The 13,862-nt window shown below is 46.8% G+C and overlaps 1 protein-coding gene across 2 annotated transcripts in view; it reads left to right on the forward strand.

Annotated features, from left to right (window-relative positions):
* The window catches only part of hcrtr2 (hypocretin (orexin) receptor 2), an 88,633-nt gene that overhangs the window by 29,544 nt on the left and 45,227 nt on the right, over positions 1-13,862 (forward strand). For both annotated transcript variants that reach the window (XM_085996516.1, XM_085996517.1), the window contains exons 3-6: positions 6,142-6,385; positions 7,487-7,602; positions 7,691-7,914; positions 11,259-11,380. In XM_085996516.1, coding sequence (XP_085852642.1) covers positions 6,142-6,385; positions 7,487-7,602; positions 7,691-7,914; positions 11,259-11,380 — 706 coding nt within the window. The remainder of the gene's footprint in view (positions 1-6,141; positions 6,386-7,486; positions 7,603-7,690; positions 7,915-11,258; positions 11,381-13,862) is intronic.

The following is a 13,862-nucleotide window of genomic DNA, read 5'->3' on the forward strand; positions in this document are numbered from 1 at the left end:
GGCGCAGCGCGATCTGCGCCTCTCCCCAACTTCAGGACACATTTAGCGCTGGCGCAAAGTCTTAGCGCGCGCCCTGCTGCGCGCGCAGATCATGACGTCATTTAATAGTGCAACGCCCTTTGTGCGCCCCAAACCGGAACTTCACTCGCGCCGGCCCATTGTGCGCCAGGCGTCCCGAGCGACTGTGAAGTGGAATGGTACACAGGCCAGCCGGGCCGCGGGGAGCGCTAATTAAAGGGCACTTACCCAGCAGTATAAAGGCCAGCCATTTTGCAGCATTCACTCTTGTGCAACGGTTTTTTGGACAGAGACCAAGGAGGAGAGTTTACTGGTTTGGACCAACACTTGGACAGGTATTTTTGGCTCAGGCCAGAGCTTACCAATTATCTTTGCCTTCATTCAGAGCTCAGTGTTTGCCAGCGTATAATGGGGGCTGCATTGGGTGGCAACGCTGAATTTCAGCCTTATGCCAGAAGGGCTTACAGACGCCGTGAGAGAGTGGCAGCCCTGGCTAGACGCAGAGGGGGCAACAGGCGTCGCCAACTGAGGCCTTACCCACGCAGGGTATACCGCGAGCAGACCTCCTATCTGACCATGTCTGCCGCGATGTGTGTTAGGAGGCTGCGATTCCGAAGGGAGGTGGTTGCAGACATCTGCCGGCTGCTTCAGAGAGATCTGCAGCCACAGCTGATGCGCAGGACGTCTCTGTCGGTGGCAGTGAAGGTGACGGTGGCTCTCAACTTCTATGCCTCCGGCTCCTTCCAATCCGCTACTGGGGACATCGCTAACATCTCCCAGTTCGCCGTGCATTGCTGCATCCGCCAGGTGACCGAAGCCCTTTTCAGAAGGAGACATCAATTCATCTCCTTCCCCATGACCCTGGACAAGCAGCAGCAGCGTGCAGTGGGGTTTGCAAGAATAGCGGGCTTCCCCATGGTGCAGGGCGCCATTGACTGCACGCATGTGGCTTTGCGGGCACCTCTTGAGCATGCCGAGGAGTACCGCAACCGGAAGGGCTACCATTCCCTCAATGTACAGCTGGTGTGTGACCACAGGCAGCGCATCCTAGCTGTCAATGCCCGCTTTCCAGGCAGCAGCCACGATGCCTTTATCCTGCGACAGACAACTGTGGCTGACATGTTCCAGGCACAGCCTCCCCCAAGAGGATGGCTTATCGGGGACAAAGGCTATCCTTTGTGTACCTGGCTCATGACCCCGCTCCGCGCGCCCACGACCCCTGCTGAAGAGGCATACAACGAGAGCCATCAAGCGACGAGGAACCTCATAGAACAATCGGCATGCTCAAGCAACGGTTCCGCTGTCTCGATCACTCCGGGGGAGCCCTCCAGTATTCGCAGGATCGAGTCTCCCAATTTGTCGTCGTTTGCTGCATGCTGCACAACCTGGCTATCCGCAGGACTCAGGCACTGCCACCTCACGTTGGACCACCACCTCAGGAGGAGGAGCAGGAGGAGCATGAGGACGACGAGGACGAGGAGTACCAGCCCAGGAGGGACGCACAAGGTCCAAGGGCCGCCCGTCGTCGGCTTATTGAACGTCACTTCTAGGCCCCCTGTCAGGGAATGGCTTGTGCCAATGATAGAACATGATTGCAGCCGCTCCGCAAGCCCTCAGCCGGTTAAGGCAACAAACACTTCAAAGATCAAACATGGACAATGTGAATAAATAAAATGCTTTATTGTACAAACTCTGGGCCCTTCCCACATGAAAACCAAAAACAGATGAAACCCCCAAAAAACACTCAAACACATTACTCGCTCCCACAACCTGGGGAGGATTAACAAAATAGGGCAACTAAAATGGTCGTCATTCTCGGCCTTCATCCAAAACAAACATCACATCATCGGCCTTCAAAAAACAAACATCCAATTCTCGGCCTCAAGAAACAAACACAAATGGCCACACATTCAACTATTTGGCCCGCTAGGGCGATGCCTTGGCCATCTTTGGGTGGCCCCTGCCCGCCCTGCTGCTCCGCCTCAAAGTAAGGCCATTGGCTGCTGCAAGGCTGGGGGCAGGCTCCTGAGGGGCACATGTCGTGATGGCAGATGCCCTTGGGGGTCGGCCTAGTCGAGGTCTGGCCGTCGAGCGGCCGGCTGTTGATTGCTGCAGCTGTGGCTGGCCAGCATCAGTCGCTGCAGCAGCTCCTGGCAGCTCCACTGGGGGAGTGGCAGTGGCGGCTGGAGGAATGGCGGCAAGCTGGCGGATGGCAGGCGCTCGCTGGTCGCCTGAGACACTGGCACTTGCCCGGGCCAGCACTGCAGCATGCGCACCAATCTGCCGAGGGACAGACCAATGTGCTGCTGCAGCGCGCCGGGTGCCCTGGCGATGCCTGGCTGACACAGCGAGTGTGGCAGCAGTGAGTGCCCGTGTTGACCTGTTCACTGACCGCAGCAGAGCAGCCAGTGGCTGGACGGCACCACTAATCACCTGGCCAGTCGCTGACAGATCTGCCCGGTATTCCGCCCGACTGGTGGCCTCTAAGGGCCCGAACTCGGCCACACTCCGAGAGAGGGAATCGATGGACTCAGGCAACCGTGCCACTGCCGCCATGAGCTCCGTGTGCCGGCGCTCCGAGTCCGCGGACAAGTCTTCGAGGCGTTCCATCTCCTCGGCGAAGAGCATCTCCTGACTGGAGGCCGGACTCTCCCTCTGGGGAGAAGGCCGCTGAGTTGGCCGACCCTTCCTGCGTTGCTGGAGGCCGCTGGGCCCAGCAATTGGACTCCCCTCCGACGCATCCCCCCTCTGGGGAGAAGGCCGCCGAGCTTCCGCCCCCCTCCCGCCTTTCTGCAGCACGCAGGTCCCAGGAGCTCCCCTCCCCTTCAACACTTCCGCCACGCTGCCCTCCAGGGAAGACGTGTCCCCTACATTGGCCTGGGTGGCCGCGGCTGAGGGTTCCCCCGATGGGCCGCCTTCCTCTTGCTCCTCCTCCTGCTCCTCCTCGGAGGGTCTGTCACTGGCAAGTTGAGGGACCTCCTCTTGACCATCTGAAAGCAGGAAGGCACAAGAGTAGCTTTAGAGTGAGGAGAGGGCGTCAGTGCGGGATGCATGAGTGGTGGCATTCAGCGCATTGGTCGGACAGTGGCAAAGGATGTAGATCTGATGCGCAAGTGGGACGAGAGAGGTGCAAAAGGTGATGTCCTTACCATTGCTGCCCAGAACAGGGTCGGCATCTCCACATGCAACGGGCCCAATCACCCGGCCACCCATGAGGCGCTCCACGCGATGTTGCAGGTCGGTGAGTGGCTGGATATGGGGTCGTCCTCCCCCGGTCGCAGTCCGGCTCTTGCGATTATTCGCCAGCTTGGCCTGCAAGAGAAAGGACGGCCTCTAAGTACAGTGTGTCGCCGTGATCTTGTGTGCACTGCCTCCCATGGTGGAATAGCCTGGCCAGTGTGTCGCCATGATCTGGTGTGCACTGCCTCCCATGGTGGAATAGCTTGGCCAGTGTGTCGCCATGATCTGGTGTGCACTGCCTCCCATGATGGAATAGCTTGGCCAGTGTGTCGCCATGATCTGGTGTGCACTGCCTCCCATGGTGGAATAGCTTGGCCAGTGTGTTCAGTGCAGAATGTGCAATTGATGCTCATGCCTGTGCCATAGCTGCTGGATGAAGGCTGGCCATTAGAGCTTTCAGGTCCCTTTGCCCATAATGTGAGGTGCACATGCAAGGATGAGGAGGTCATTGGAAAGGGTACTCACCCTGACAATGCGTGTGAGGTCATTTAACTTTTTGCGGCATTGGGCACCGGTCCTGGGGACGTTGCTGTTGGCTGACAGCTTGCTGGCGACATGCCTCCAGGCTCTCCTGTAGACGCGGACCGTCGCCTTCTTGCCATTGTCCGGGTACAAAACATGGCGCCTCTTCTCCACTGCAGCAAGCAGCACACTCAGATCACGCTCTGAGAAGCGCTGCGCACGTTCACGGGCCTTCTCCATGTCTTCAGGCGCTATTTAGGTCCAGCAGCAGTGTTCAGGCCTAGCTGGAGGGCTCCACTATCCAGGGCGTGGCAGCAGACACAGTCGACCCTTCCCCCTTAAGAGCTGGCCGGCGCCAGGGTGTCTGCTGTCAATCACGAGATGGCCGCACCTGCGCTGCGCCCGGCCTCGGCGCTATCGATCACCACCTCCGGCTTAGCGCCCAAAGAGAGGCGTCCAGCAGCAGTTTTAGCGCTCGCCCGAACTAGTAGGGCGAAGCTAATGAATATCAGAGAAGTGACCTAGATTTGGCGGCGGCCGCAAACTTTAGCGGACGCCCCACTTTAGCGCCCCAAAAGTGGCGTCAATGAATTTCTAGGCCAATGACTTTGGTATCACTTGCTTGAATATAGTTCACTGGCTTAAAGGGCTCAAACCCAATAAATCTCCAAGTGGCAGATCCTATATATCAGGGGATACTAAGTGAGATTAGGGACAAAAAATCTACTAATAGTCACCATAAGGGAGTCAATGAATACAGGGATTGTAATAAAACTAATGTGATACCTTTTCTCAAGAAAGGTGATAAAACAAACCTGGGTAACTACAGGCCATTAGTCTTGCATCAGTTACAGGCAAAATAATGTAGGGATAATGTTAAGGAGTGCTTATCTGATAATAACTTTAGTAAGTGGGAGACAGTTTGGTTTCAGAAAGGGCAGATCCTGCCTGATTATCCTCCTTGACTTTTTTCAGGAAATAACATATCAAATAGATGTTTGACAGCCCTATGATTTAGTGTTACTGGACTTCTGGAAAACCCTTGATAAAGTTCCACATGGAAGCTGCTACAGAAGCTTTAGGCAGCCCAGAATGAAACTTGGAGGTGGATAAGGAATGTGTTGAGCGAGAGGAAGCAGCAGGCACTGGTTAAGCTAACAATGTCAGGCTGGAGAAAATGTACTGATTGCAGTGCCCAAGTGATCAGTGCTGGGAATGATACTGTTTCTGATCTACATAAATGCCCCAGATTCTAAACTCAATTTAAGTTGGTCAAACACAGAGATAACTAAACTGGGGGAGCAGAGTCTGATGAAACAGCTGAGAACTTTCACAGGGACCGATACAATATTCGCAAGTAGGCACATGCAGTTTTGTACACATCACTGCAAGTCTTAACGTATTGGAAGGAAAAATAGGGAGCATAATTAATGAATGGTGTTGAACAAGCTAGGAGAAAGGCTGAAAGAGATCTCGAAGCGATAGTAGACCGCACAGAACATCACAAGTCAGTGCAGAACAGCAACTAGCAGAGTAAACAGAATACTGAGCTATATTGCCAAATAAGTAGAATTTAGGTCTGAGACAATTATGATGAGGTTGTATGGTGCTCTGGTCAAACCACAGCTTGAATATTTATTCAATCCTGATCACAAGAGAAAAATCCAACCCCTGGAATAATACAAGGGATGGCAACTAGAAAACCCCCAGTTTCAAAGGCCTGAGCTATGAGGAAAGGTTGGAAAAGTTTGAGCTTCTCAACCTTGAAAGAAGACATATGAGAGGGGGTCTTATAGAGTATTAAGATACTAAGTGGAATAGAAAAGGTTAAACCTGAACACTGTTTCAAATTAAACCATGACGGCAGGACACGTGGCCAAAGGTAGAAATGAGCAAAAGGCAAGTTCAGGACTGTTGTTAGGAAGCACTTCTTTATGCAGAGTGATCAATACCTGGAATTGTAAGGAAAAACTTTGGGTATTCAAGAGGCAGCTGGATGCTGTGACTGGGCAAGAGGGGATTGGAGATTTCTCAGTAAGGAGGACACAGAAGGGCAGAAAGGTCCCTCTCAACTGCATTTAACTTTTGTGATGATCAATAATTGCACCCAATTCCTTAACTTTTCCAAATCTTCTAAAGGGCATTGCTTCATTGTGCACACATGTTGCCTGCTTCCTGTTCCAACTTGCATTGTCTTATATTCATCCAAATTAAAATTGATCTGCCACTAAATCCATGTGTTTAATTGATGCGCTTCTTTTGAATGATTTTCATGTCTCTTGCATTTATTTATTTATTCATTCATTCACGGGATATGGGCGTTGCTGGCAATTCACTGCCAATATATTTGTCCATTTGGTGTCATTAACTGATGTTAGGTTCTAGAAATGAGGTTTAATAAATGCATTCTCTTTCTTGCAGACTGTCGCAGTCTCTGTATCTGTACTGACTCTTAGCTGTATAGCACTGGACCGCTGGTACGCTATATGTCATCCACTTATGTTCAAAAGTACAGCCAAGCGAGCACGAAACAGCATAATAATGATATGGATTGTATCCTGTGCACTAATGATTCCCCAGGCAATTGTGATGGAATGCAGCATCATGGTGCCAGAGTTAGCAAACAAAACACTTTTATTCACCATCTGTGATGAGCACTGGGCAGGTAAAAACAATATCGTATTGTAGTACAGCTTATGTTTTATAAAATAAATCACAAAATTACAGACTGTAGGCAGAATTTTTTTTTAAGCACTGATAATCATGCCTATTCTGAGCTCCATAGAACCAAATCATTCAGACACAGCAATCATTATATTGTGCTCTCTTTTTTGTTGTTTTTTATAAAACAAATAACAGAACTGCCATTCTTCTATACCGTCACAGCACTGAATTTATGATTATTGTTCAGCCAAGCCCGATGCGACACGAGACGCTACTAATAATCGGGCAAAAAATTTAATTTCTGTTTTTTGCACAAATAATTGAACAATTTGCACTAATTGTCAGTAGTGCAATAATGAGCCATGTTTTTATTAAATGTTAATTATACTGAATAATGCCTGGTCTATAATACAGCTTTGTTGTCAAATAACAAACAAAGTACAACATGGTGCATGTACATTTGAGGAACATCAGTGGTTTGCAGCTGTGATCCTTTCACCTTGTAAAGTGTTTAAGTGGTGGTGGAATAGAAATGCTTGTGTTTCAGAGCTGCTTGATGTAAAAAGACTACTGAGCGGTTGGTAAAACAAGGCTTTAATCAACTGTTTCACAACCATGAGATTTCTAGTTACATCACTAGTTCCTGGTTACAGAAACATCCTGAGCAAGCTGGGCCCACACCCGAGTATTTATACTCCTTGGACGGTGCCACCAGCTGGCCGCCCAGTGTTACTTCACGAGTCATGATAAGATTCATGACACTACTCGTTTCTGATGAATTCTCAGCACTTCATGAGAAGTTCTAGATTGCTCAGTTTCCAGTTCCACTACCACTAAAATGTTGGAAGATACAGAAGTGGTTGAACTAGGATTAGCTGGTTTCTCGCGTTAATACGGTCTTCTATGTTACGTAATATAGTTCACTGAATACATTCTTGAAGTTTGCACTCAATTTTTATTAACTGGAGGGATATAAAATTTAAGTTAAAACCAAGTCGTGGGTCAATAATATTTTAATTTACTATTAACCAAACAGAATAATTAATTATAATTGTATTCCATTTTAATGTGTGATTTTGATTATTTCTTATTTTCATTACAGATGACATTTATCCCAAGGTCTATCATATCTGCTTTTTCATTGTTACATATATGGCTCCTTTATGTCTAATGATTTTGGCCTACTTTCAAATATTTCGGAAACTTTGGTGTCGACAGGTAAGTACGTGACAACACCATCAACGGGAAGATTATTGTTATGCTGATAACAGTTGCCATTTACTGTACTTTTTCACTTAAATTACAGATTCCAGGGACTTCCTCGGTAGTGCAAAGAAATTGGAAGCCTCTTGCCCTGCAGTGTTCATCCCAGAGGGCTGGCAGAGTCCAATCCAAGTCGAGAACAAGTGCTGTTGCTGCAGAAATCAAACAGATCCAAACAAGACGGAAAACAGCACGGATGCTTATGGTGGTTTTGGTTTTTTTCGCACTTTGCTACCTTCCAATAAGCGTGCTAAATGTTCTGAAAAGGTGAGGTTGGAGACTGTAAATACTGTCATCAAATTAAATGAATTCGCAGCCTGAAACATTTACAAGTCTCATTTACATGAAGTTTGTGATGTTGGCTCCGCTGTTACCGGTGCTGTCCGAAGACTTAACATCTCATTTCATTAGGACAGAATATCTTGGGGGCAAAATTGGGTCGTGCCCCCTTTGGGGCATTGACTTCACTGGGTTTCAGCGCCCCAAAAAAGTTAGCGCCCCCACTCCCGAAATTCACTGGTAGCATCCCAAGAGGGAGGCAGGGCACTACTGGAAGCGCCCTGCCTCCCTCTTGGGGCGCTACCAGTGAATTTCCCGGCGCTATGTGCCACAGCGCGATGCGCTGCAGCATGTTGTGCTGCGGTACTGCAGGCCTTCCTCCCCTTATTAAAGGGGAGGGGCCTAGTGCAGCACAACCCGGGGCCCAGCTGGGCCACCAGGGATCGGAGTGCCGGCAAAAGAGCTCGGCACTCAAGAGGAGTGCTGGGCTCATGGAGTGCAGCCAGCATCCTGCTGGGGGGCTTCACAGGAGGCCGGGGACAGCAATGGGGGCAGGTGCTGGCAGGCGGCTAGCAACAAAAATGGCCGCCCGACACCTCCCCTTTAATTTGCACCTCCCCGGCCGCGTGTACGCGCCCCTGACCCTGTTGGACATAGAGTCCGGCAGTAAGTCAGGGGGCGCTACCGAAGATCGCGGCTGGGGCGCGAGCGGGGCGCTGCGCACGGCGATGACATCATCGCCGGAGGCGCAATGCCGCAGGGTGCTAATGGTTACTGCCGCCGCTAACCTCCCACTGAATTTCGCGGGAGGCGTTAGCGGTGCCGCGCCCGGGCGCTAGTTGCTTTACACCCCGTTAGCGCCCTAGGGCGTTAACAAGGCACAAATCAATGAATTTATTTATCCATCTACCTTCGTGTGTCTATCCATCTCTCTTTACTTATTGATCTATTTATCTTTATTTTTTAAAATATCCTTCAAGTATAACATGTATCCAAAGTTATTTAAATTTTTAAAACACATTTGCAGGGCTATGGGGAAAGGGCAGAGAAGTGGGACTGATTGGAGAGTTCTTTCAAAGAACCGGCACAGGCACATTGGGCCGAGGGGCCTCTTCTGTGCTGTATCATTCTATGATTCTATGAAATGAGCAGGATATTTCATGGGCCCTTGCGCATTAGGGTAAGACCATGATGGAAGGTCCATGACTTAACCTGAGTTTCAATACACTTGTGCTTGTCACCTATTACACCTCACTGCATGTTGAGACAGCTTCTTGCAGCAGAGGAATGCTATATAAACACAAGTCATTATTGCAAGGAGCCCCAGTGTCTTTCAAACTTATTAGGCCTCTTTGAAGATGCCACTATTTAAGTAAATAAGATTAATGAATTCAAAATTATTTAGGCTTTCTAAAAGGTATCTTGACAAGGTGACTAAAAGCTTATACCTCACATGGTGAAAGAGAAAGTTGCTAATTAACTAAAAACTTCCCTGGACAATTGAAAGTAAAGGTGATTATAAATGGGAATTACTCATTTGGGAGCAGCACCTAGGGGTTAATTTCTACTGGAATTGGCCCCTGGCTTTCTGCTATAGTCATTAAAAGTCATAATGAGGGAATGAAAGATGATTCTCAAGTACATTGCCATCACAATACCGTGTAGAATGGTGAATTCTGTCAAGGAGTTGAAGTTCATATAATAGGATTTAAAGAGATTAAGCACTGGAACATCTGACAGTATTTGTTCAGACAAATATAATATAATCCACAACACTGATCAAAATATCAATTAGGAAAAGGATTTGGGAATGATTGAAAGTTAATAAGAATCTTTGACATCTAGCCAGAATCAAGAAGCATTAGTTAGACCGTAGTTGGGACATCACACTCAATACTCCTTCCCATTTCTATTGGCTTCATATCTTTGAAATTAGTCAAGTTATCATAATCATAATCAACTTTATTGTCATTGTTAGTGCACAAGTGCAGTACAACGAAATGTAGGCTTGCGGCTCCCGAGAGTGTACATTTAGATTAAGACATTTAAACATTCAACATTCATTTGGCTTGTAATACATTAACATAAACATAACCATAATAAAGTGCATTGGCAGATGTGCAGGCTTTAGAGTTTATTTGTGGAGTTCAGTAGGATGACAGCCCTGGGAAAGAAGATGTTCCTAAATCTGGTCGTTCGGGTGCGAATGCATTTAGATTTGTAAAGCTAAAGTAAAATCTTTTACCAATCTATCTTTATATACCTCCCCATTCCAGTATAGTTTATATACAGAGTAAAATATCTTCATTATTTTTATGTTACCTTTTATTTAGACAAATATTAAGTAGCAATATCAGTACATAAAACTGCAAAAAATGAACAAGCACAACAAATTGGAAGTGACTGGGCTACCTTTATTGAGAAAGTTATCTCTCATTTGCTCATTGCTGCTGTATTGAAATTCTTTCCCAAAGATAAAAGCAACAAAAAGTACACTATTGAAAATAAAGGGTTCAATGACTTTGTTAAAATATTTATCAGTAATTTGAAAAATGACCATGAAATCACTGTAAGGTTTGCAGTGAATCTTTCTATCTCCTCCTTTCTCCACATTCCCACCATGCACTTTGGAAGTGGGCGCAACTTCCCAAAAAATGAATGTCGATTGGCCACATCTGGCTCCAAAGGCCAATCAATGCTCAGAACCTAAGGATTGACATAGCCAGAATGTATGTGACATGTAAAAATTTGTTACTGAAACCAATCGCACCTTGACAAGTAAATTTGACCATGGCAAGGGTTGAAACATTCCAGGAAAACTAGATCATGTTACTGCACACTGCAGCAGATATGAGGCAGTGATCCCTGCTATTGCACTTGGGCATATTGGATTACTTGGGAACATCACATAGATGAAAATCAGGTGTGGAGGATCGCATGCCAGTAACAGCTCACCCAATTTTTGCTCCATCTGAATTATCCACGTGAGATCCTGTCCACTCAATTTTCCTCTATGGCAGCCAAGATGGTGGGCTCGATTTTAATAGCCCTGAGGAGGCTGGTTGGCAGCGAAAATCTGAAAAAATGGCTTCAGACACCCAACCCGCCTCCATCCCACCCCCACGCGATAAAGTCATGGCCGGTGAATCAGAATCTTGAGTTTTCAGAGCAGGCACTCAAAATCCCCAAACATGTGACTATGTTGCTTAACGTGGGTCACACCATAAAACACAATCGCGAGATGGTGCCTTTAAAATTAGATTTACAGTTGTGATTTATTTCTGTAAAGTGGCCACAGGGATTAATCCTGTCTTTCTTGCTTGCTGCCTCAGGGTGTTTGGAATCTTTGACAATATTAATGACAGAGCAACACTCTACGGATGGTTTACGTTCTCACATTGGCTGGTATATGCCAACAGTGCAGCAAATCCTATTATTTATAATTTTTTGAGTGGTAAGTTTTCTTTTTTCTTTCAATTCATTGGCTTGTGTTACCTAAATATCCAGAATCAATTCTAACTATTGATTGCAGTTAGCTTTAATCTGTTTGTGCTTTGTTAAAGTGTGCTGAAAAATTATCACTGGGTTTATCTGAGGCATGCAGTGCTTCCAAAGTTAAGGCAGCTGCTGAATTATTTGACAGTTTAAGTGGCAGTAGCTGTAGTTGAGAATTGAAGAAGTGCAGAAAAAATGTTCTTAGAAGTACAGGAATGAGAAAAGGCAACTTGTTCGTAAGAACATCAGAATGTAAGAACATAAGAAATAGGAGCAGGAGTAGGCCATACGGCCCCGTGAGTCTGCTGCGCCATTCAGTAAGATCATGGCTGATCATCGACCTCAACTCCACTTTCCTGCCCGATCTCTACATCCCTTGTTCCCCATGAGTCCAAAAATCTAACTATCTCAACCTTGAATATACTCAACTCCATTTGGAGACTCAACTATTCCAATGCTCTCCTGGCCAGCCTCCCATTCTCCAGCTTCCATAAATTTCAACTCACTCAAAGCTCTGCTGCCTTCATCCTATCCGACATTACAACAGTTCCATTTAGCTCTTTCCCATTGAAATACAAGCCTGTTGCTGATACAGTAGGTGAACACTTAAAGAGTTCAGATGATGTTTCTTTGTCGATTACTTCAGCAGAGTTGCTAGCCCAAAGTAAAAACTTAACACCTGCGTTAAATAATGGGCAGAGAATTTCATAGGAACATGTTAAGATTTCGTCCACTAATATGGGCAACAATCATTTCTAGGCTGTGTTATTTATTCAGCTTTTTTTCCTCACATACCCGTGCCACTGATTCCATCCCCCTCACCGGCCACTCTCTCAGGTTGAACCAGACTGCTTGCAACCTCAGCGTCCCATTCAACCCAGATCTGAGCTTCTGACCCCATCTATCTCTGCATTACAAAGACCATCTACTTGCACCTCCACAATATCACCTGCCTCCACTGCTACCCCAGCCTGTCTGCCACTGAAATCCTCATTCACGCCTTCCATACCTCCAGACTCAACTATTCCAATGTTCTCCTGCTGGCCTCCCTTCCTCCAGCTTCAATAAACTTCAACTCACTCAAAACTCTGCTGTCTCCATCCTATCCTACATTACAACAGTGACCACACTCCAAAAAGTACTTCATTGGCTGTAAAGCGCTTTGGGACATCCTGAGGTCATGAAAGGCACTATATAAATGCAAGTCTTTCTTTCTTTCTTTCTTTTTATTCTGCCCTAAGCTCCACTCACCCATCATCTCTGTCCTTGCTGACCTACATTGGCTCCTGGTCCCCAGACACCTCCAATTTAAAATTTTCATCTCGTGTCTAATTTCCTTCATGGCCTCACCCCTTCCTACCTAACATCTGTTGTTGGAAAATTGCTAGAGTCTATAGTTAAAGATAGGGTGACTGAACACCTAGAAAATTTTCAGCTGATCAGAGAGAGCCAGCATGGTGAAAGGTAGGTCATGCCTGATAAACCCGATTGAATTTTTTGAAGAGGTGAGTAAAGTAGTGGACAGGGGAATGTCTATGGCTGTTACTTATATGGACTTTCCACGTAAGAGACGTTAACTAAGGTAGAAGCCCATGCAATTGAGGGCAAATTATTGACCTGGTTAGGAAATTGGCTGAGCGGCAGGAGACAGGCAGTAGGGTTAATGGGTAGGTACTCAAATTGGCAGTAGGTGACTAGTGGTGTCCTGCAGGGATCTTTGTTGGGGCCCCAACTATTCACAGTATTTATTAACAACTTAGACGATGACATAGAAAGTCATATATCCAAATTTGCCGATGACATAAAGATAGGTGGAATTGTAGGCAGATTAAGTGAATGGGCAAAACTGTGGCAAATGGATTTCAGTGTAGGCAAATGTGAGGTCATCCACTTTGGACCTAAAAAGGATAGAACAGGGTACTTTCTAAATGATGAAAAGCTAAAAACAGTGGCAGTCCAAACAGGCTTGGGGGTCCAGGTACATAGATCATTAAAATGTCATGAACAGGTACAGAAAATGATCAAAAAGGCTAATGGGATGCTGGCCTTTATATCTAGAGGACTAGAATATAAAAGGGTTGAAGTTGTGCTGCAGCTGTACAAAACCCCGGTTAGACTATACCTTTGTACAGTGAGCAGTTCTGGGCACCACACCTGAGGAAGGATATATTGACCTTGGCGGGAGTGCAGCGTTGGTTTACCGGAATGATACCCGGACTCCAAGGGTTAAGTTACGAGGGGAGATTACACAAACTAGGGTTGTATTCCCTAGAATTTAGAAGGTTAAGGAGTGATCTGATCAAAGTTTTCAGGATATTAAGGGGAACTGATAGGGTAAATAGAGAGAAACTATTTCCACTGGTTGGGGATTCTAGGACTAGGGGACAAAGCCTAAAAATTAGAGCCAGACCTTTCAGGAGTGAAATTAGGAAACACTTCTA

The sequence above is a fragment of the Somniosus microcephalus genome, chromosome 9 (assembly GCF_052327205.1).
Source record: "Somniosus microcephalus isolate GS21.2 chromosome 9, FLI_Smic_1.0, whole genome shotgun sequence".
Lineage (NCBI taxonomy): Eukaryota > Metazoa > Chordata > Chondrichthyes > Squaliformes > Somniosidae > Somniosus > Somniosus microcephalus.